At 54.5% G+C, this 23,994-nt stretch overlaps 1 protein-coding gene across 10 annotated transcripts in view; it reads left to right on the top strand.

Annotated features, from left to right (window-relative positions):
- The window catches only part of ERI3 (ERI1 exoribonuclease family member 3), a 131,273-nt gene extending 107,370 nt beyond the window's left edge, over window positions 1–23,903 (top strand). For all 10 annotated transcript variants that reach the window (XM_061412169.1, XM_061412163.1, XM_061412166.1 and 7 more), the window contains one exon: window positions 23,377–23,903. In XM_061412169.1, the coding sequence (XP_061268153.1) occupies window positions 23,377–23,459 (83 nt within the window). In that variant the 3' untranslated portion in view covers window positions 23,460–23,903. The remainder of the gene's footprint in view (window positions 1–23,376) is intronic.
- The last annotated feature ends 91 nt before the right edge of the window (window positions 23,904–23,994 follow it).

Consider the following 23,994-nt stretch of genomic DNA (forward strand, 5'->3'; position numbering starts at 1 on the left):
CCCACCCTGGGTTGCATCTCTGGTGGGTGATGTCCTCAGAGGGGTGGGCACATGTCAGCTTACCCACCCCCTGTGGAGCTGGAGAAGGCTGTTTAATATTGTTTCAAGTCTGTGGCCACTAAACTGGGCGATCAATGGGAGTTAAGGAGATGAATTATTTAAACCTCACCAGCTTTTAATTAGTCGGGGTCCTTCTGACCGATGGCTCCGTCCACAGGGTATTGAACTCCCCTGTAGGAGCAGCAGCCTCCATTGAGTGGTGCCTGGGCTGGGAGGGGCCACTTGGGGTACCAGATGGGGGTGCCTCCTCAGGGGGATTGCTCCGTGGGAGGGGGCTGGTTCTAGGCACTGGAGGCTCTGCTGGCTTCTTATATATCATTGTGGATGTGTGTCTGTGAGGGAGTGAATGGCACCTTAAGCCGCATGTCTCTGTGTGTGTGTCTGGGAGTTTGTATGTGTCCCTGTAATGTGTCTTTTTGAGGGATGTGTGTATGGGTAAAGGTGTTCTGTGTACACCTGCTGAGGGCACCTGTCTCTGTGGAAGCAACCATCAGCCTGTGTGTATATCCATCAGAAAATGTGTTTGTTCATTTCTGTGCATCTTATTTGGTGTGTGTGTCTGCACACGTGTGCATGCAAATATTTTCAAGCAGGGTACTTGACAGGCGTAGACTTTGTTCCAAGCTAGGAGGAACAGGGGTGTTCCTGGGTGATGTTACGCATTAGCAGAGCCTGCGTACCTTTGTGGAGGTATGACAGGGAAGGGGACCGGCAAGATACACTGAAAGGTGTCCAGTCACCTGCTGCAGACTGGCCTCTCATCCTTTCCGCAGACACTGCAGGTGCCTGCTAGGGCTGGGCGTGCTGAGCGGATGGTCCTGTCCTCAGGGAGCTCCTGGGAGGAGGCAGAGACTGAACTGGGCAGTCTCCACCCAGGGTGCTCAGGGTCGGGATAGAAACACCTGGGCTGCCCCAAGGATGGTTTCCCTGCCCTCAGTTGCCAAGGGCTTCTTCTTCTTCATTTACATTTCATTACTTGAGGATGCCCGCATATCATTTTTATTGGCTCTCAAGGTTCTCTTGGGGTCCCGGGGGAAAGAGAAAGTGGCCATCAGGCCTGGGGAATTGGGAGTCCCCCACAACTGCTGTTCCCTCCCATAGGAGCTGTTTTATACAGCCTAGAGGAGACCCCAAACCTATCATGCCGATGGGCCTTCGGAGTCAGCAGGAAGTTTCCTAGAGAAGATGAGACTTGAGTCAGGGGATCCCTGAAGGATGAATAGGAGTTTGCTAGGCAGACAGTTGGGGGAAGGGTTTCAACTTTGGGGAGGCCGTCTGTATACCAAAGCGCACAGGCAGGAGGAAGCCTGTTGTGATGAGAGGACAATTTTGGACATCTGCAAGTAGTTTCCTGTGACTGGAATGGAACATTTGGGTTAGGGATGAAATGGCTAGAAGATAAATGGGGAAATAAGGCAGCCTTGAATGCCAGGTCAGAGGATGTGGCTTTTTGTGAGGTTTTAAGGAGACAGGAAGTCCGTGAGTGAGATAAAGACAGGATCAGAGCTCTGGTCCAGAATCAGTGAGGCAGTCGGGCGCTACACACACTGGTTCTGAGTAGGTGCTCGACGGACGCTCTGGTGGATGGACAGACGGCGAGCGAGTGATGAGTCAGGGCCAGGGTGCTGGGGAAGGGAGGGGCCAGAGAACCTGGGCCCAGGGAAAGAAGAGCAGCCCGAAACGGAGGGGCTGGCAGGACTGGGGTAATTCACCCCACACAGCCTTGAGCGGGGCACCCTGCTTCTGTGTATCTGTCCTGGGGATGTTTCTGAGAGAAAGGGGTGCTTTGTTCCCATCTTTGCTGCCTCCTGGGACTCACTGATGTCGTTCTTGTCTGTTCACCCATGTTGGCTCTAGGTGGGGACCCTTGAAGTATTCCCTCCTTCTTCAGAGAAGAAGGTGTTTCCCTCTGGGTGGGCCCCAGGGGACCACCCAAGGCTCTGGCTGATGACAGCGAAGTCAGGGCTTTGGAGCTACCAGCAGTTCAGGCCCTGTGACCTTAGACCAGAGGCAGTACCACCTGCCTCCCTGGGCTGTTGGGAATGGCTGGTGCAGTCTGGGCGCACAGTGGGTGCTCCAGGAGCTGCCTCCTCTGTTGCTCTGCCCAGGGCATGGGGGGCTCCTGGCATTTGATCCTTGTACTCGTGAATGAAGGGGGCTGCCCTGCCAGCTGCTGGCTGGCTCTGAGGAGTGGGTGAGGGTGCTTGGAAGGAAGGGAGGATGCAGGGCATTAATTGGGCTGGGAGAGGCGGGGAGGGGAGGTGCAGATTTTGAGCGGTGAGGTTAATGGCCCTCGCGCCAAAGAGACAGCTTTAATGAGCTTCAGCTGGTGGTGCCCTGAGTTACTGTGCGTGCTAAAAGGGTCGCACTGTAAGAGTTTGATGTGGACTGTTTCCCAGCCCTGGGGTCAAGGGTCAGCTCCTGTCACTGGCCACTCAGGCTGGTCCTCAGTGACATGGTGCTAATTAACTGTGTGAGGAGCTGCCAGCCCCAAGTGGGGAGTGGTATGTATCTTGCTGGCGGGTGAGGCAGCCTTGGTGACTCTGGGTAAGGGCTCTGCAGGTCCCATAGATTAGCCGTCTCCAGGGGCTGCTGGCTTCTCCGGCAATGCCTTGGGTTGGGGGGAGTGGCAGGGTGTGCTGAGCTCCGATGACCCTGGCCCCTGGAGGAATCTCCTGAGTCTCCTTTTAAGGTATGGGTGGCAGGGGAGGGCTGTGGGGCTTACCTGGCGGGGACTCCTGCTGGGCGCTGGGGTGGTGGAGGTGCTGACAGAGTAAGGGGGCAGGTGTGCTGGAGGTTTGGCCGGCCAGGCAGGACAGGGACCTTGGCTGTGGAAGGGAGGGGCCCACTGGGATAGATGTGCATGGCTGGGCTGTTTGAGGGGGAGCCATAGGGTGTTTGGGTAGAATGACCTGGTCAGAGCTGGTTCCAGTCAGTGCCATCTGAGAGTCTGTGTAGAAAGGACTAGCAATGAGAAATCACGGAAGGGGAGGCCACAGGGCAATCAGTGGAGGGGGCAATGGGGAGGGTAGGTGAGGGATGCATGCAGTAAGGTATGTGGGAGGTGGTGGTTAATTCAGGGCCGGCCAGCTGGCCATGGGCATGGGGAAGGAGGTGGTGAACGGCTACCTTGCACCTGCTGTGTCTCAGGAGCTGTGGTAGGTGCTAAACCTGCATTGGTCCTGCCCCACTGAGCTCCGTCACCAGGATGGGGAGAGGGCTTGGCCCTGGGGACTGCAGTAGGGGGAGCATCAGGGATGGAACGCCTGCCAGAGAGGGGACTCAGTGGTTGTCAGTGTGGCCTCGTGGTCAGGGAGAGACACTTCTTCCTGGGGGAGTGGATTCAGCCTCGGGACCCCGGGGAGCAGGGTGGCATGGAGGAGTTTGCAGGTGAGGGGGACTACGCATTTGCAGAACTGCTGACTGGCTGTGTCAGTGGGCTCCGTTAGCGTTCTTGACTTGGGCAGCCTCCACGGGGGACTGCTGAGTGGGCCTCCTTTCATATCAGCAAGTGGTCAGCACAGCACATTCACATTATTTGGGGTGCTTTGTATTAACTCATTTAGGTTTCATACAGTCTGATGAAGGCAGCCATCGTCATCCCCATTTTACAGATTGAGGGGCTGAGGCTCAGATGAGTAACTTACTTGCAGTCACACAGGCAGTCAGACAAAGGAGCCAGGATTCACTCTTAGGACCATCTGAGCACAAAGTCTGCATTCTTACCACTGTGCTGAATTAGGAGCACTTTTTTGGTGTTGGGCTTAGTGCCGCCAGCAGAGACAGTGAGGAAGAAAACAAGCTTACATTTGGCGTTTCTCTCAGTGTCACATAAAACCCACAGGTCTTGGCAAAGCTTCGGTAGCAGCAGGTGAGGAAGAAAGGGGAAGGGGGCGTGGCCACCCTGGCACAGTCGCCCTGGGAGCCAGGGCCCCGCCCCTTGGTTTCCAGCCTCCTCCTAACCCGACAGCCCTACACAGTGATTTCTGTTTGCCTTCCATCCAGGAGATCCTGCGCTTCTAGGGGCCACCCCTCTGGGGGTCTTGCCTAGCCCTTCCAGTGTGAGCGCACAGAAGACATCCCTAGGCCCCAGTTAGAGGTAATGATCAGGCCCTACATACTTGACCTCCCTAAGGGCATGGCCTGGGCCTCCTTCCCTTCTTTCTTGTTGGAAATCCATACAGGAAACCTCAGTAAAATCTCCCGTTGTTGGGACATGGAGGCCCCGCAGACTGCCGGCGTCACAGGTGGGGCGAACAATCGAAACCTTCCCTGGTGCCCAGCTGGGTGGTCCTGCCCTGGCTGCTTAGCTCCTCTGCCCAGGGACCAGGGATTCCACAGGCTCCAGGTGAGATGGGATGGCAAGTCACCGGGTGAGCCCTCTCAGGAGCTTGCTGCCCAGCACAGTTTGGCAAGAGAGCTGGGCTGGCAGGTGGCTGGGTGGGGCCCAGCCCTGGGGGGCAGTGCCAGCCTGTAGGCTCCCCTGATGGAGTGGGGTGTCTATCAGAGTCCAGTCAGAGCGCATTAGCTCTGTGACACAGATCTCATTAGCGCCCGTGAGAGATGTCACTGCAGGAGAATCGTCGGTTCGGGGAGATGCTTGTACCAAAAGGAAGAAAGGACAGTGACAGCCTTTTCTCTGCCGCCTCCGCCGCCAAGCTCCCCGGGCCGCCCGCCCTCCTCCTCGTTGGGGGGTGGGGGGGGGGGGGTGCTGGCTAATGAGCTCGTCTGCAGTACAGCTCTGCCTTCCCCTCCTTGAAGTTCCCCGGTCCCTCTGAAGACCTCGGGCCCGGGATTAGCACACACCAAACGCCAGCACCCGCCCCCACCTTGCCCAGCAGGGAGTTCCTTCTGATCACCCTGCTCCTGCTACGGGCGAGGGAAAGAGGTGGGGCTGGGACAGAGCCATTGGTGGAGGGGTCACTCCTGGAAGGCTCCAGCCCCTTTTCCTCCCTTGACAGAATGACCATGTCCACTTCTCTACAGTGGGCTCTTCCTTCCCAGAGTTCCCATCTTCTCCCCCCTCTCCCCACCCCATGACATGTCCTACATCTCAGAACGTGGGGACTCTGGCCAAGGACCCAGCAGGGAGGATGTAGATCTGACCTGGGACTTGCTGGCTGAGCTAGAGGGCTTCAGAATCAGCCAGAGCCCAGTCTGGGCTTCTTCGGATGACCTGAGGGTGGTGAAGTGTTGAGGTGAGGCCTCTGTGACCTGATAGACCTGTTCCTGGCCCTCCTGGAGAGGCAGAGGGGTGTGTCGACCCCACTCCTGGCTTTGGCCATCCTCAGGGCAGGGAGGCTGGGAGGGGAGAAGTCAGCACAGCTCCCTTATGAGGAGCGGGGAGAGACAGCTGGAGTGTGTGTTTCCTCAGCACTACCACCCCCCTTCCCCCTCTCCCCTGACCCCGTCCAGTTCTTTCTAGAGTGTCCCAGAGAAAATGATGAGCCAGGGGTGGTGGCTGACCACGAGAAGGGACATGTCTCTAGGCATCCACAGGGCCTCCACTGGGCTGCCTGCATAGTGCTCAGGGCTGTTCACACCTTCCTCCCTGGACTGGTGCACTCGGAGCCCAGGAACATCTGAGGAACTGGCCCTTGCCAGATACAAGAGATGGAGAAATGGATGGATGGATGGATGGAGTGGTGGATAGGTGGAGGAGGTTCTGGCGTCTGTCTGTGTGTGTTGTGTGTGTATGATGCACTGGGAAGTACAATCTTTGTTTCCCTACCTCCCTAGCCCCAGGCCCGGCTTGGCCTCCCCTTGTCTCTCTCTGTATCTCCTGTCAAACCATCGCTGACGTAAATGACAAAGAAATCAGAAAGACAGATCAATGCCGGCCAAATTAGCACTTGCAGATAGACTGTGCGGGGATGTCAGCGCCCTGACCCCTGGTGATCTTGCAGCCTCTGCTGCTGATATTATGCAAATTGCATCCATCTGGCAGGACCTGCGTGCTGGCTGCTCCTACTCAGAGGAGTAATGGGCTGGGGTGGGCGGGAGTGTCGGAGCAAGAGTCGTGGAGTGAGTGTGTACATGTGTGAGCATGTGCTTGAGTGTGTGCGAGGGCGTGCGGTGCCCACCAAGCACTGGGCGGTGATGGAGTGATTGACAGGGCAGATAAGGGGCTGCATTGGATTCCTTTGGGCTGGGGGATTAGGAGCAGCCACAGATGGGAGATAACCGGACTTCATTTCAGTTTATTTTTCTCCTTATCCCCTCTCCCCACCTTCACTCCCCGAAAAACACAATCTCTGTAGTTTGCGTTTCCATCAATATATGCAAGTCATTACCACTGGTGTAAGGTGAGAGACAATGTCAAGGCCCAGGCCAGTCCAGCCCTTCCCCCAGTCCCGTATAGGTCTGGTACCTTGAGAACGAATACCTAGAGTGACCCAGAGAGCCTGCACTCCCGTGGTGTTCCTAGCACCCCTCCTCCCAAGCCCTCAGTACTCAAGGGACGATCTCTGTCTCATGGACCAGCCCTGCTAACCTGCCTCATCTGACCTCAATGCCACCTGACAGTCCTTAAGCTGGGCCCCTGCCCTCCCACCTGACACTGCTGTGTGACATCCCTGCCCCCAAATTGTGGCTCCAGCATCGGAGCTCCTGCCCCTGGTATCAGCTGGGTCCCCTGGGAGCTGCTCTTTTTTTTTCCTCCAGGGCTCTGAACCCTTCCTCACAGCTCTTTCTGTCCCTGACATTTTTGACCCAGCTGGGCAAAGTGAGGCCTGTGGAGAAGGGAATTTGTCCTGGTCCGAATCCACCGTCCCCACCTGTATCCTTTCATAAGATTTGCTGGTGCCGGCTATAGTAGAGAGGACTCTACACCTATTACCTCAGTGAATCCTCAAGCCCTGTGAGATTGGGGCTGTCACCTATATGGTATTTAAGGAAGCTGAGGAAAGCTGTCACACACCCAGGGCAGCAGAGCAAGGAGGTGGGAGAGCTGGGGTTCAAACACACGTCTCTCTAGGGTCAGAGCTCTTCACCACCCAGCTCCCCTGCCTCCCTGCCGTGCCACCAGCCCCAGACGCTCACACAGTGCTGTGCCTGGATCTGCTTAAGGGAACCATCCATGCACAGTAGGCCGACAAAGTCCTTCAGCTCCTGGCCTCTGAATGCAGACCCTGGCCCACAGCAGACCCCCTGCCAGGCTAAACCAGCCCCAAGGGGACGGGATTCAAACACAGCTCACCCTCAGGAGCTATGTGTCTGAGACAGTCGGGCTGTAACCAGAAGGACACACAGAGGACAGAATGCACACAGCGGCTGAGCCAGCCCAGGGACGTGTCACAGCACGTGGCCTCCGGGGCCCCGCTGCTCAGGGAGAGGTGCTGAGCCGCTCAGGCCAGCCAGCTGTGGCCGAGGGTACAGGTGTCCCAGGAGCCCCTCCAAAACTGGGTCCCTGCTGTACCCTCCCACCAGGCAGGGTTGGGAGCTGGGAGTGCTGGGGACATGTCCGGGGACACGTGTGCAAGGGGAGCTTGTCCTAATGAGGAGAACATGGCTGCTAGTTAGGCGAGGGGCGGGCGGGGAGCCGCAGAGCTGATTGAAGGCAGGGGCAGGGGTCAGACAATTAGGCCCAGATCCGGCCGTTTGATGTGAGTTCTGAGGCCTCAAAGCCTCCCTTCAGCCCGCTCCCTCCACTCCCTCCTCTCCCTCCTCTTTCCTTTCTTCTTCTGCCCAAAGGCAGGAAGGATGGAAACGCTTACTCTCACTGTTACTATTATTAAACTCTGCGGCAAGCCAGCCAGACCCCAGGACTCTTGCCCACAGGGGGCACCCCAGGACCCCTCAGGAGGCTCCTTGGGCCCTGGGGGGTGCAAATCTGGCCAGAAGCCAAGGCCAGCTGGCGGACTAGGACGAGCTGAGCCCCAGGGCAGGGTCACCCGCTGCCTCTCTTGCTTCTGGCTGACTGAAAAAGGTTGCCCAGTGGGGAATTTGGTCCTGGGGCCCACTTAGACCATCACCTCCTGCAGCCTCCTGGTTCTTTCCTGTACTGCCCTGGGGGCTTGGGGCTCAGGGCATGGATCATTCATCTTCATACTCCATCACAGAAATCATCATCTGTAGCCCCACACCTTGCCCCAAAGATGAAGATGCAGAGTCGCGTGGCTCCACAGTGCTGTCATACTCATACACCAAAGAACCCCACCCTCGTATGGCCACACGTACCATCACAGGGTCCCGTACACCCACAGGGTCTTGTGCAAAAGCCCTGACTTTGGCGGCAGGGCCCTGGGAACTAAGCCCCTCCCCTGGGGTGGCTGGGAATAGTCTGACCTTGTGTCTGGGGTGGGTGGGTATCGGGCCCTTCCAGTCCCCCATCCTAGGTAATAAGCCTTGAGAGCTGGTACTGACCAGAGAGCGGGAGGAAGCCGGACTGAGGGGAGGGGGGGGGGAGAGGGAGGTGGGAGCAGAGATAAATGTTAGCTCATTTCTTCCGTAATTAGTTACTCCCTCATCCCCGCGTTGTAATTGTGAACAAGCTGTAATGTTTAATTAGTCTGTAAATGAAACCCCAATTTCATAATGGCCTGGCTGACAGGGCTAAGTGAGCAGGGGGGTAGGCGGAGGGGAGGTAATAGGGAGGGCCTGCGGCGCGGGGCGGGGGGTGGGCGTGGAGGTGCAGGCTCGCGGTCTCACCTCCTCTTCTCAGCCCCAGCCTGGCTCTGGTTGGGGAGGCTCTGAGACTGATGGCATCCTTGCCGTCCCGCCTGTAACATCCTCTCCTCAGGCCTGCCTTAGCAAGAGAGGGAATTCTGAAGGGTTCCTGACATCCTTCTCCCTCCCTCCCTTCCCTTCTATTCTCTGGTTGGCATACCACAGTCACAGCCCAACCTAGATGCCTCTGGTTGGAGAAACGGACTGGGGGGCGGGGGGCCCAGACCCAGTGACCCCAACAAAGATGATGCCTCCTCCCTCGGTCCAACCTTCCCCCTCCCCAAGTCATCCTTCTAAGAGACCCTCGCTTGCTGGCACCTGGACCTCAGGATATGGCCCAAGACCTCAAGGAGCCAGTGATTGACATAGATAGGCTCCGCCCCCTCCAGTGCGGCGGCTAAAGGGAATCAGCCTCCGCTCACGGCTGACACCCCAGGCCAGACGCAGCTCTCGGTAGGTATCTCCGCAGACTGCGATGAACCGGAGCTGCCGCAGGGGGGAGCCACCGGCCCCTCCGCTGCCTCATCGGTTTCTCCTGTCTCCCCCACAACATCCTCATCGTCTGCACGCGCCCCCGCCCTGCCTGCTGCAGCCATAAATCTCAATTTACGAGGGCGGCTCTGGTGGGGGAGGGAGGCAGCGCTGCTAATGACGGCTCCTCAGCCGGATTTTTCATGTTGCACAGTCATAAATTTTTAAGAACAGCATGGGCAGCACGTTAGCGAGTTATCGAGGCTGCCTCCATGCTGGCTGCCTAGCTCCAAGAAAACAGAGACTGAGCGGGATAGAGGAGGCGTTTGGGTCAGGGGTGAGGCTGGGTCAAGCAGGCAGGCTAGCCTGAGCCTTCTCACAGCGTGGGTAATGCTGCCAGAGCAGCCCCTAGTTAGGACAGGCACATGGGGTGGAATCAGGCATACGGGCACCCAGGCCCTGGCGTTGGGAGCTGCTGATGGATGCCACTGCTCCATGACTTGACACCGTGATGTACGGAGAGCCTGGAGACATATGGATTTTCAAAGTGGCCACTTTGAATAGAATTAAAGCCCCCAACCATGTGCACTGTGAGGTCTTTGCCCTGGCAGAGCTACATTTGGCTCATAAACAAGGTCCCTTTTAGGATTGCTCTCAAGATTGGGGGTCCCTGGAGTCACTAAGGGAGATTCCTGGGGGAAATCCCTCCATAGAAGGGGCAGATCTATGGACCTGCCAGGAGCCTGGAGCCATGCTGACCTCATTCTGATTATACCCATCATTTCAGGTTTTGTGGTCCTGGGTAAGTCATTCACCTTCCAGGGCCTCTGTTTCTTCCTCTTTAAAGTAGGATTGATGATGGTTCCTACCTGTGAGGCTTACCATGAAAGTATTGTACCACCCTGACTATGAGTTAGCTCGTTTATCTATATAAATCTCTGGGAAACTTTTGAGGGGAGTGTCTGGGGAAAGATCTTTGTGGGAGATGGTGAGCATTCACTTTTGTGCAGTGATTCATTCAGAAGGTGTTTGCTGGGGTCTTCTGGGTGCCCAGTCTGGTGCTGAGTTTTCAGAGATGAGGCCACTTCCTTCCTGGGAGGTGATGTGAGCATGGTGGCTGAGGCCAGTCAGTGTTCCCAGCCCTGGCCTGCCACACCTAAGCTTCCGGGCATTCAGAGGCCCCCACTGGCCGCCTCAGTCCTCCAGACCAAATGCTCACCTGAATCTCCTGATCTGTGCAGTTGAAGGCTTATAGTCTTGACCACTTGTCCAGTGCCACGGGCACAAAGGGCAAGCGGTTCAGACACTGCTTAAGTCAGCAGAGGTGGTGTGAGCGTGTGCTTGTATCCAGGTGTTGGGAGGACTCGGTGCTAGTCTCCTGCGACAAATGCTGGTCACTTAGGGAGAGGCGCATACCCAGGCTGGGCCTTGTTGATGTAGGGGCCCCTTCTGAAGCCTCTCTCCTCATGCCCCCTGTACCGCAGCACACAGCGCCCTCCCTCATTCTCTGGAAACTGCCATGCCTTCATTCACCTCAGGGCTTTCCCACCTGGCTTTATTTTCCTTGGGAGCCCCCATTCCCACCCTTAGCCTAATTCAGTCTGCTCGGACACGACTGAGCGACTTCACTTTCACTTTTCACTTCCATGCATTGGAGAAGGAAATGGCAACCCACTCCAGTGTTCTTGCCTAGAGAATCCCAGGGACGGGGGAGCCTGGTGGGCTGTCGTCTATGGGGTCGCACAGAGTCGGACACGACTGAAGCGACTTTGCAGCAGCATCCTTCGGAGCCCAGCTCAGTTTGCTGTTCAACGGAGAGTCCTTGACTCCTAGCCTCGGTCAAGTCCCCTCCCCTGCATACTCGACCTTTGGAGCGTGCAGTCATAGTCCTCGTTAAGAAGTTGTTAAATGCCCCCTTCTCCCCCTCCCCCGCACTAGATGGAAAGTTCCCTGAGGGCAGGAATTTATGTCTCTTTTGTTCAGCTTGTGTCCCCAAAGCATAACATAGTGTCTGATTCCTGTGGGTAGATAGTGGATAAAATGTGTTGTTTTGAATTGAGTTAAACTGTGCTGAGACAGCTCAGGCCCACCCCTGGGTGCCAGGGCAGGGGGAGGGGGCTAGGGAAGTGCCTGGAGCTGAGGTGGTTCCCATTAGTCCTCATGATTAATTCACAGCCACACTGTGATGGAGTGGGCTTGTCCCCAGTCAGCGCCTCCGCTGGGGCCCACCTGTTAGCGACAAACAAACAAAGGGGATAAATAATGCATTGGGAGCTGAGCCAGGCAAGGCGGCGGTATTGAAATTAATAGGGATTAGCTGAGCAGCTTGAGGATGAAATATTTACCAGGTGGGACTGGGCTTAGGGAGGGCAGCCCCCCCTCCCAGAGTCCCCAGGCTTAGTCAGGCCCTTCTCCAGGGCATCACTGGCAGGGACTGTGGAGCCCCAACACTGCTCCTTCTGCCCCTAGAAGTCTTGATTCAGGACGGGCTGGCCAGGTCAATGAGAGCTCAGGTCCCAATCTGTCTCCTGGCACAGGAGATCTTGGGGAAATAAAGATACTCGAATGAGTGGAGGTGGGGAAGGAGCTGAAGCTGCCAGCACATGGGAACCTGGGGCAGGATTGGGGCTGGGGCCTGTCTGGGCTGCAGGCGGCAGGTATCAGGGCTAGAGTAGGCTCATGTGATCTTGTCCCCCCATCCTTCCCTCTTACTTTTCCTCCAGTCCTTCCTTTCCTCCACTTATTACGTATTTACTGAGGGCTTCTGTGGAGATAACAGGAGTGCCCTCAAGGGATTTGTGGTCCAGCAGGGGGTGACAGAGGCAGTCACATGGAGGAACAGTGGGTGCTGTGGGAACACACAGAAGGGGTTCCTAATGTCAACATGGGGGTGCAGGCAAGGACCTCAGGAAACCGCAGCAAACTTCTGTCCCTCAGGATGGCTGAGCAGTGGAAGAGCTTCCCAGGCAGAAGGAAGAGCATGTGGAAAAGCCAAGAGGGAGAAGAGGCTGAATTCCACAGTCCGACAGGAGTGTGGGAAAGATGAGGCCCGAGAGGGACCCTGGGTAGATCCCTGGAACTGAGTGTGGGAGTTTGGATACTGTCCTTAGAGCAATGAGGCTTTGTTGAAAGTGGTGGTGGTGGTGGGTGTCTGTTGTTTGAATTATGAACTCTTAAAACTTTTTACTTGGAACTGGTTTTCTGTTGGCAGAAGCTTTTCTTACCCAGCTTTCCCTAGTGTTAGCCTCTTGCCCAGTCACAGTGCAACCATCAGCACCAGGCCGTTAGCATCGGTCCCTTACTGCTTACTAAACAAAAGGCCTTATTTCAGTTTCACGACATTTCCACTGATGTCCTTTCTGTTCCAGGAGCATTGAAGGGGTTTAAGAGGGAGTGAAATGACCGGATTTGTGGCTTAGAAGGACACCATGGAGGAGGAGGTGGACAGGGGGCAGTGATGTCACCTGGTCGAGAGAGGTTGACGCCTGGACCAAGAGAAGAGTAGTAGGTGTGCAGGTTGAGAAACTATTAGAAGATAGGTGGTAAGTAAAGCTTAGGGGCAGGTACGTTTGCTGAGGGAGAGTGCAGAGAGTCAAAAGGGAAGAAGGCCAGTGACCGGGTAAGGAGAAAAGGCAGCATGGACGGGGGTGCTGGAGGAGGGGAGGGGAGAAAGGGTGGTGTCACTGAAACCCAGAGAAGAGTCTCAAGGCCTGAGTCAGCCCACTGAAGCTATATCACAGAGAAAGGGGGTTACTCACAATGTAAGACCCCTGAAAAGTAGTCAGGGTAGACTCTAGAAGCCAGGTAGAGTTGGGGAGAGGGTGGGCTTCAGAAGTAACCTCAGGACAGTTCCTCTGCTGTATCAAGATGAAAGGCAAAGACCGGCCCAGGTGCAGGGGGCTGGCTTCTGTGTTTCCTGTGAAGCAGGGGACAAGATTGCGTGGGTGAGGCAGTCAGGGGTGATGTTGGGGGTAGGGGTTAGAGAGTTGTAGAAAGTAGAGAAAACGTGAAATTGTCACTAAGGAAAAAAAGAGCGTGCACACTGATCAGGCACATAGAAAATGGGGTGGCGTTTATACACCCAGGTGAGGTTGATGACTGATTTTATGAGTCACATGAACCTGTAAGGTTACTATTTTCTCTAGTCACACTCAGCCCAGATGTAAGCTGAAAGAAGGCAGAGTTTGGTTTTTCCAGGCGAGGGTGATAGGAGGAAAAGGGAGCAAGAGAGTTGAAACTACGGGCAAGAAAGGACTGAGATGATGGACTGTGGAATCCAGGCTCCAAAATGGGATGTATCAGTTACGTTGCCCGGACCAAAACTACTTGGTATGTACCCAATAGCCATTGACCTTCTTCCTCATTAAATAGAGCCCCTGGATAATTAGGGGCAACATGGTGTACCCAGGTAAATGCTACTTTTTTTTAAGTTTCTCACGCAACTAGATGTTTGTATCTCTGAGTTCTGGCTAGTGAGATAAAGAGAAAAGTGTGTGGGACTGAACACACTGAACACACTTGTCCCTTTCAGGAGCAATACTGAAAGGGAAATGACTAAGCTGGAAAGTACGTTAGTCTTGCTTTTTTCCTTCTTCCTCTTTCCTAAAATGTGGATGTGATGGTTGGAGCATCAGCAGCCATTTTGGACCATGAGATAATCTGTGAATTGGAAGTGACATTGCTAAGAAGGGCAGGGGAGAAAGAAGAAACCATGAGTGAGTCTGTTGACTTTGTGTTGCTGTGGGACTTTAAAAATTCTACTTAAATTGCACGTCACATACATTAAAATCCTTTCTCAGTAAAGTTGTATTTTCTTCCCTCTGTTTTCTCCTGGGTTCCCATCTAAGCTTGACTTTTTTTAGCCTTTATGGTAACATGGCCTGTATCCTGAGATATAGCAGGAAAACAGTTTGAGCAAATATTTTAAGAGAACAGGGGTTACCAATTCCCTAGCCTCAAATAGTGCCCTTGCTGCCCTTGCCTCCCCTGATTTATTTTCTCACTCTCTTTCCTGCTTTTACATTCTGTATCAGTTACTATGCTTTTGGCTATAAGAAAAAGAAAACCCAGTTTAAATCTTAAACAATAAGAGGGTTTATTACGTCACCAGAGAGGTAAGGTTATCGTAGGGTTGGTTCATTTAGCATCTCAGCAGTGTCATCAAGGACCCAGGTTTGTTTTTTTTTTTTTTCATTTTTTTTCATTTTTCTGTTCTTTTATCTTCAGCATGTTCTTCACAGACTAACTGCCCTCAAGGCTGGGAGATGGCTTCTTTGGTCCCAGACATGATGTACAGACATGAAAACATCCAGCCAGAATATAAAGGACTATTTCCCCCGCATGCTTCTCTTCTTAAGAGTCAATAAATTTTCCTTGAAGGTCTTTCAGCAAACTTACCATCATATCCCAGTAGCAAGAATGCTTGGCCGCTCCTAAACCCATGACTGGCAAGGGGTTAGGATCCCCACAAATGGCTCAGACCCTGGGGGTTCCCCCTGGGTCAGTGAAGGGATTGGGTCAGCGGGCTCCATTAGCTCTGCAGAGAGGGAGTGGCTGTTGGATAACCAGTCAACAGTGAACAGAGGAGAAAGGTGGAGACCAGGAGGGGGATGTACCTGGAGAGATGAGGGATCGAAATGGTTTTGAGGTTCCAGTGAGGGGAAAGAAAAAGTGTATTACTGTCAGTAACTAGGGATGTATGAATTTAGTATTTCAAAGGAAGAACAGTGGAGGAGGTTAACAAGGTGCAGGGTGTGACTGTGGAAATGGGTGAAAATAAGACGTAATGGAGATGGTTGTTCCTGCCGACAGCAAACACTAAGAAGCTGGCAGCAAGGTTCTCAAACGACAGGATGCAGAGGCCGTGACAGGCAGGGCTCCCGGGAGGGAGGTGGCCATGGTCTGTGTTGATAGTGCATGCTCACAGGACAGACCTCAGATAGGCTGCTGGCCGTGGGTCTGGGGCATGCAGACAAGCCTAACCTCTCTGTATCCTGGGTGTCCATTTTGGAAAGAATCTGCCCTCATTGGTCAGGCCATTCTGGAAGGAGGTGAAGCCCCATCACCTTCCCAGTGGAGCCACTCCAGGGCCCCCAGAAGACAGTTCCACAGGAGACCCCTAGGGACAGGCCAAGGTGGGAGCTTGGTTGGGGCAGAAGAGGCTGCCAGGCATGGTGGGTGTGCTCCGCAGTTCTTAGTGGCCACTTCTTCCCTGCTCCCCTCCCACGCCAGATCCTCTTCACTTGGCCTTAGGTTATCAAGCACTTTTAGCCCTGGCGTCCAGAGCCAAGAGGAAGGTGAGGCTTCCTGGCCCCTCTACCCCAGTGGGGTCTTGGCCGGGGACGAGTAGGGGGAGGCGGGCACCCGTTGTAATGGCCAGAGCAGCCGCCCTGTTACTACGGTGTATTTCACTTTTAATTCTGACATATAATGTAATGATCTTTTTTAAGGCCCGATGATATTATCTGCCTGACTAGATTATTGAGTCTTCATCATCTCCAGATAAATTTATGGCCAGGACGAGGCTCAGGATTTATCATCAGTCAATAGAGCTCGATACTCTAACAAGGCGTGTAATAAGATATACATATTTAATGATCCAAGGGGAGGAGCGCTAATGGGAGCCCAGAGTGACTGGTCCACGGGGCTGGGGCCCTGCCCTGGGGCTGCGGTAGCTGGAGGGGCATGGATGTAGTCTCTGCCCCGTGGTCCCCAACTCAGGACTGCCTCAGTCTCCTCCTGTCAAGACCCTGAGGGAGAGAAAGACAGGGAAAGGATGAGGCGACAGGGATAGTGTCAGAGCTGAGCCCGGAGGGTGTACACACGCCCCAGTGGGAACTCCTCTCCCTGCTTCCAGGCCTTGGAGGGCTTTGGGGTGTCCTTAGACCTGCATGCCTGGGCCCCTGAGCATTAGGGCGGGCCCACACAGGGAGGGAGTGCCGGGGCTGCGTGCCCAGTCCGCGCTGATGGTGACGGATGGTTTTTCATTACAGCCTCTCAGGTCCTGCCCGCGCCCTGTGTGGAAATTCTATTTATTCCCTAATTTGTAAAAATTCCCTCTTTATCTGATCCCAATCAGGGCGGGGTAATTGGCTCTCTGGGGCAGCGGCTGGGGTCCTTGATGAAGAGCTATGTGGATGTACCCGGCCCGGCCCCCGCCCGGCCCGCCACCAGGGCCCACAATTAATAATGATTTGCAAATGGCAGACAAGCAATAACACAGAAAGATGTGGCGTCCGCGCTGCCTCTTCATTTCCTCCCCTCGCAGATATAAATGGCCACAGAACAAAAACCCAGCACTATAAATTCTGGAATTAGTTATTCACCGGGATAAATGGGGCCTGGAGCCACCCGCCCCTCTCTCCCGCCACCCTTCTTGCCTACTTTGCCCAGTCCGGGTCTGTCCCCAGGTGTGTTCCTGAGCCTGGCCCCTGACTCAGTCCCCCAGCTTCCTCCTAGACCGCCCTCTACCATGCCAGTTCCCCTTCCTGTGTGGCCTAGAATCGGGAGAGGACACTTGGGTCCGCAGCGTCCTCAGCTTCCACCTGTTTTCATTGACGTCTCTGGCTGCCCGATGGGGCTCCTGTCCCCGTACTGCACTGGGGTTTGAATGGAGTTGACGTGTCCTGCCAGGCCTGGGAGCCTGGACCCAGGTTAGTCTTGGGTGCCTTTGGCATTTGGGACCTGTCCAGTCATCTGCCTGGCCAAGTCTGAGTCAGGCTCCTGGTGGCCACATGTCAGTGGCCTATAAGTGATTCTCTGCTTACTGGTCAGGCTGTCTTGGGCTGTTGGCACAGGCATTTCCAGGCACTGTGCCCTCTCGGCCAGGCGCATCCTCTCCCCGCCCCCCAAGTGGCTGCGAGCTGGCGGGTAATGGGCGTGTAATGGCCTCATTTCCATGCCCGGCCTCCAGGAGCGGCGGTAAGTGTTTGATTGCCTTAATTTCCAAACACATCATTATCCCAGCTTTACCAGCGCTTAATAAACACTTTATGAGGATTTTTTTAAAAACATCTTCGGTCTGCATACTTCTCTGAAGTGATAAACTCTAATTAAGTCTAATATTTAAAAATATGGTAATGGTGAGTTGTTTGAATAAGTGGACTGCATTTCTGTAATTTCATTATTACGTAAAACACGCTAATTATTTGGAGCGCGCTTATTACGGAGAGAGAAATCGCCTGCTAATCAAGATGAAATTGCCTTTTCCCCTTATTGTGGAACCACCGTCATCCTTCACCATCAGCCCTGTGGCACCTCCAGGCACCTCGGTGGGGTGGAGGGGGGTTGTGCGGGGGGCGGGGGCTGGCTGGAAGAAGGGGTCACTTTGGAGTTGAGGCTAAGAGGGCCCTGTCTGGGGGGAGGGGAGGGAGCTGCAGGAGCCCTGCTGGTGGGGAGAAGGGAATCTGTGTCTGGGGTGGGGCGTTTCCGGAGGGCCAAGGTCACCCTGTCTGTGGGTCCAGGGGACTGTGTGGGCTGCGTCTGGGACAAGGAATGGGAGTTGGGGGATAGCAGAGTATTTCTGTTGGAATAACAATATTATCATTGGATACTATTGGAATAACACTACCAATACTACTACTAATAACTAACCCAGCCACTGTTTTAAGCACTTCACAAATAAAAACTCATTTCATCTTTTTAACAACCCTTTGAGAGAAGTAGTTGCTATAATTATTATTATTCCCATTTTAGAGAAGAATCTGAAACACAGGTTAAATAAAGTACAGTAATCTGCTCGTGTTCACACAGTTGTCCAGTGATGGAGTTTGGATTCGAATCCAGAATCTAGGGATACACAGGGGCCCTCTGCTGGCTTAGTCCTGATTCCCTGCCTTGGCCTCCTGTCTTCTGAGCTCCCATTTGCTGCTGTGCCCTGAACTGCGCCCAGCCATAGCTTGAGATGCTGCCCCCAGCACTGAGTAGCCGATTTAGCAATAAAAACATAGGATGCCAGTTAAATTAGGGTTTCAGATAAACAGCGAATAACTTCTTAGAGTAAGTGTGTTCCACGTGGGGCTGGGAACGAATTTGCTCTGGCAGTCCCTCTGACCCTTTGTGCTCAGGCATGCTGCGGCCAAGACATCCTAGCAGAAGGAGGCGGAGACGGGATGAGGTTCTAGAATGTTGACGTGCGCCAGGTTCTTGCCATCTTCCTTGTCATGGTTCCTGCTTCTCGCACTGTTCTCTCGTGGTCATCTCGTGGGTCCCTGCTTTGTGTGCTCCAGCCCCGTTCCTCGCTGGCTCCAGGAGATCACTATACAGTGTGTTGCCATGCCGAGCATTTTAGGCAGGGGACCTCAGGTTGTGTCTGAGGTCCTTTAGGCCTCACAGCCTCCTCAGGTCAGCAGCTTGTCACCGTTCTGCTCCAGGTGTCCTCTCAGGATGATTTGCCTCTTTGGTCATTTCAGGTTCGTTCTCTTTCCTGGTCTGACAGATCCACGTATGGAAATTGTATATATTTACAGTGATGGGGGATCATTCAAAAGTGTGGGGCAGGTGTGGACAGTTCAGTCAGTGGTGACAAGACAGCTGGCTATCCACTAGGGGAAAAAGCAAATTAGATCTTCTACTCACCACATACAAAAATAAATTCCAGGCAGACTAAAAAGTCAAAGTTTTTATAAACAGAGTATTAGATGAAAATATATGATAGTTCATTAGGTCTTGCTCATTCTATTTCCTGAAAATCTCTTGCCTCCATCCGCTTCTCCACATGACCATTATCTCTCCACCTTCATCTCCACCATCACTGGCCTGTTCTGGGCCAGTATTTCTGACCTGGACCAGAAATACATAGTACAGTCTGCTAGCTGGCATCTCTGCCTTCTGGGTTAACCCCTCCAGTCCTCAAAAGATAATTCTGAAACTCAGATTGGAGCCTATCATGCTCCTCAAACATGTGTATTCACCATCATTCCCAGAATGAAGAAATTAAAGCTCCTTAGTTTGGCATCTGGGGCTCTGCAGGAGTTCCTCTGGCCAGCCGGTGCTGACCTCGCCACTCCCCTGTCTCCTCTACATCACCTCCACCCACCATCTGCTCATCTTAAATTTGGGGGAACACTCCACATTTCCCATATGAAAGTGTGCCTGTGCTGTTCACTATGCTGAGAACACCTCCCCGCCTTGCTGGCTAGCCTCCTCTGCATTTTTTGTTGACTCCTCCCAGGAGTCCTCTCCGGATCCTCTGTGCCTGCTTTTCTCACAGCATCGTTCACGCTGCACCACTTGTAGCTGCAGTCTCTGAAGCTCCTCGAGGGCAGGGAGCTGCAGGGTCTGCAGGCTGTGGCCCAGCATGGGCCTGTGCACCTGGCACCCAGGAGGTGTCAGTGTATTTGCTGAATGAGTGAGTGTATGAATAGATGGCCCTCCAAGAGCTTCCTGGGGCCCCTTCCCTCCTGAGGGTGGCCTGGCCTAGGCTCCACATCCTGTCCTCTTTCAGGTCCCAGACAAGGGCACCAGCTGGAGCGTGTCAGCCGCAGGGGGCTGCCCTGTATAAATTCTCACAGGCTGTCCTGAGCGGTCTGAGCCGCCCTCCACTAGCAGCTACCTTGCCAAGCAGGTGTTTGACTACCCTTGGGCCCAGCCAGCAAGCTCATCCTGTTAAGTGCTGACCCCACTCACCTTTGTGGGATGTAGGCAACTAGCCCTCACCCCCATTACAGCCTTGGCAATATAAAAACATTAAGAATTAATGCCAACATTAAAAATATTAATGCCCCCCAAAAGATGAGGGCAGTCTTGTCAAAAGTTGATGATCCTGTAGGAACATAAAAACAGGTTAGTCTTCTAGAATTTGGAGGTGAGGAAGACCTACTCTTAGAGGCCTCTGCTGTGGGCACAAGGCTCCCTGCTCTTGACCCCCCAGAACAGCCTCAGGCTGTTCCCAGTTGCTCAGTGATGGGCCACAAGATGGGACTGCTGACCCAGGGCTTCAAGCCGAGGACTTCCTGGGAGGCCATGTTGTTATCAGGCTCACCGGGAGCTCTATCTGACTTACTATTAAAAGCCCAGATTTGTGTCTGTGCTGGTCAGTGGAGTACTGACTCTTAGGTCAGCTTCCAGGGGTGGAAGCCCAAAACTGCAGTAGTACTGACCTGCTGAATGAGCCCAGTCTGGGTCTCTCTTCATTATGATAGACCAGCTGCAACAAGTTAGACTCTGGAACCCCTGGTGGATGAAGTCAGTAGTCAGAGTTTGTGCCATGAGTGATAAGTGGTTTTTCCAAGTGTGCTGGCCCCTATGTCACCTATGCCACACATTGTACAGTACACACCTTCTCACCACTGGACCATCCTGAAAACTAGCATCCTTACCTACCCGTCAAGAAGAGAGGAGATATTCCAAACATAAAGCACGTGCAGGCATGTGGCGGTTTCACTCGCTCATTCCTCACATAACACTCAGGTGGCACCTCTTATCATAACCCCGGTGAACCTGAAGTTTGGGGAGACTTGGCAGTTGCCGCAGGGCAACAGCCAACGGGCGAAGTTAAGACTAGAAACAGGTCTATCTGACTCCAAAACCTACTTTGTCATTTTCAGAAAACAGTAAGTGGCCCCTTGAGGCTGGAATCCGGGGGTTGAGGGTAGAGAGTGGCAGGGGTGAGACCAGAGATAGCAGGGATCCAGTTTTGCAGGATCACTTTAACCTTGAAAGGTGTGCAGACTTGAGGGCAGGGAAGCCACTGAAGAGATTTAAGGAGAAAAGAACGTGATCAGATTTGTGTGAAAAAGATCACTTTGGCTGTGAGAGAATGGATTAAAAGGGGAGAAAGAGAAGCTGCTGTTGGAAGAGCAGATGCTGGGCTCTGGACTGGGAGGTGGTGCCAGAGTGAAGGGAAGAAGAGGAGACAGGACGACGACAAAGCCTTCAGTTCATGCTTGATTGGACTGGGGGAGAAGGCAGGATGCCAGGCTTGAATCGGGCTTCTTCTGGGACATTTTGGGGTGCCATTCACTGTGGTGGAGAACACGGGAGAGTGAAGGAGCGGGGGGGAGGAAACGAGCTCACTGCTGGCCGTTTTGAGTTTGTGTGTGAATCTAGGAGGAGATGTCCCTGGGGTATCTGCATCTGTGGTCTGGAGCTCAGGAGGCAGTTTCCAGAAGTAGCTGGAGCTCAGGATGTGGATGAACCCCTCCAGGGTGTAGAGTGAGGAGAGGTCAGGGCTGAGACTAGGGTGCGTGGACCTTCACCCAGCCCCAGACCAGGCACAGGTGGGAGGTCAGCGCTCGCCCACTGGATGGCTGGTGGCCTGGGGGGAGGGGCTGGGCACCTTCACTTGGGCCAGGGGAGGCAGATTGAGTGATTTGTCCAGCAACGAGGGAGGAGCCAGATGAAGTCAATAGAAAACTAATTTTCTTTTCTGCTGGAAGAAATGAGGTGTGTGGCCGCTGGGTAATTGCAGATAACGAGGGGACTTATTCTTAATATGCACAGTGGCCGTGGTCCCCAGAGTGTCAGAGACAGGAAGGACTGGAGGTGCCCTGACAAGGCCAGATTTACTTGGGAAGAAAATCATCCTATCAACAGTACCATCACAGCTCCTCGACCCTGTCGTTAAGGCCCTTCTGTCCTGCTCCCACACCCACCCCTCCTGCACAGCCGTTCCTGCCCCATTCCCCTTCGACTGCCTGGCTCCTCCTGTCGCAGCCCCCTCCCTCCACCCTCTACCCCCACAGCCTAGGCGTACACTAAGGGAGACAAATGACGGGGCGGCAGCTGAGCAGGGTGCGTGTCCGGCCCATAAACCGCAAGGATGGGTCACGTCTGGAGTTGCCATGGCCGCCACTACCCACCCATCTGTCTTCGCACTGTTCTGCCTCAGACTAGCCTTCACGGCTTCCCAAATGCCTGGGGTCTCATGTCTGTGCCCACATCCACCCCAGCTGGTTACCTTCATTTTGAGCTCTGAGAAACAGGACTATGTGTGACTTGTCTGCTCCGTGCAGGGTCTGCAGAGCTGGGGTCCAGCTGATGGCATGAGGCTTGGTGACCGGACTTGCCCCGCTCCCACAGGCATCCTCGCTCTGGCCGGTCCCCTTTCCTAGTCTAAGATCCTGGCAAGGAGAGGCTGGGAGCTCACTGGAAGGGGTTGGTCCTTGACCTATGCAGGGCCTCCTGACCTCACCTTGACCTTACCACCCCCCACACCTGATTATGACATCGATGTACAATACTTCTGCAGTCCTAGCATCGATCTGGTAAGGGATGTGGCAGCTGAGGTCCCGGTTGTGGTATAGGAGCCACCTATGGGATGTGCGAGGGGGGTGGTGAAGGGAGTCCTGGTCCATGACCATGACACTGAGGCTCCAGGAGTACCTGTGCCTGTGGCTACCTGCGTCTGGGGTCTGGGATGGCTTTCACCATGGAGTTTCTCATAGGAATCAATACTGAAGACTGCTGCCAGCATCTGGCAGGCGCAGATGTCTTTAATCTGAGATACTGCCAGAGTGAGGGTCTGAAGCCTGCCTGGGAAGGAGAGCAAGCTTGGGCTGAGCTCCACGGGCATGTCTGGTAGAAGGCTGCTGGCCAGGGCATGAGAGGACCACAGACATGGCCTTTCTCTTCTGGCTGGGGCTGCACAGAACCAGGCACCCAGGCAGCTGCTGCTGGAGCATGTGAGCCTGGGGCCCCAACTGGAAGTGCCAAGGCTTGTGCCTTGTCACCAGTGATTATGTCCTGGGCCACATCTCCCACACACACGGAAGTGCCGGCAAAGTCACCCTGGCCGTGGGTGTGATGAATGGCCGCACAGTAATGAAATGGAGACATCAAGGCGGGTGGCGGGAAGACGGAGTGTGGCGGACGGGCCGTCCCCACGCGGCGGCAACAAGAAGGATCGCCCAGCGGCCGGGGGCCGTCAAGGGAGAAATTACACATTTACTCTGCCTTTTTCTTACTGCGACGGCGCCCATACATCACCACTGGGGCTGGGCGGGACATGCCGGCCAATTTCCAGCATGAATTATGGGACTGAGAGGCCCTGAGACCAGGCTTCCTGCCGACCCAACCTGAAGCTGGAGATGCTGCCACCTGGGTATAGGACCCCCCTGGTTTAGAGCCTTTGGCTCCTGAATCTGATCCTTCTTCCCACGACACCCATTTAGGAGCACTTGTGGGCCCACAGGGGAAGGATCTGGGGCCCACCTAACTGTCTCCTCTCCCTCCTTTCAGATGACTGCAAGAACATTGCCAACATCATGAAGACACTCGCGTATCGAGGCTTTATCTTCAAGCAGACGTCAAAGCCGTTCTGACTGGCCGAGGATGGGATGGGGCAGGACAGGGTAGCTGCTTGGCCCAGCCCAGAACCTTCCTCTCCCTCACCAGAGGGGCAAAGGGAGAGTGGCACAGCTCTGCATCCAGAGTGTCCCCCAGCCCGCCCTGTGGGCTTCTGCCCTGGGTAAGGCCTGGCTACTTGGCCCCTCTGGAACAGACACTTTGTGCCCCCTACCCCCACCTCTCAACCTCAGCCCAGTATCAGCCCCTCCCACTGTGGGCCTGGGCTGGGGGACCTCCTCCTCACCGCCTCCTCCCAATACACAGGCTTCTGCTGGGGCCACCAAGCCCCCCTGTGCCCCCTCCCATCTGTAGTGCATGGTGTGTGGTGCCCCCAGGGCTCCAGGACAGATCAGGCCCCACCTTGTGTCTGCCCCCGTCCCTGCTGTGAACGTGCCACTGAATAAAGTCGGGGAAATGAGGCCCTGGGTGTGTGTGTGTGTGGACCAGGTGGTGCCAGGCTGCCCTGTGCTCAAGGCCACCAGTAAGTAGAGATGGCATCAGTGGAGCACC

The sequence above is a fragment of the Bos javanicus genome, chromosome 3 (genome assembly GCF_032452875.1).
Source record: "Bos javanicus breed banteng chromosome 3, ARS-OSU_banteng_1.0, whole genome shotgun sequence".
Taxonomy (NCBI): domain Eukaryota; kingdom Metazoa; phylum Chordata; class Mammalia; order Artiodactyla; family Bovidae; genus Bos; species Bos javanicus.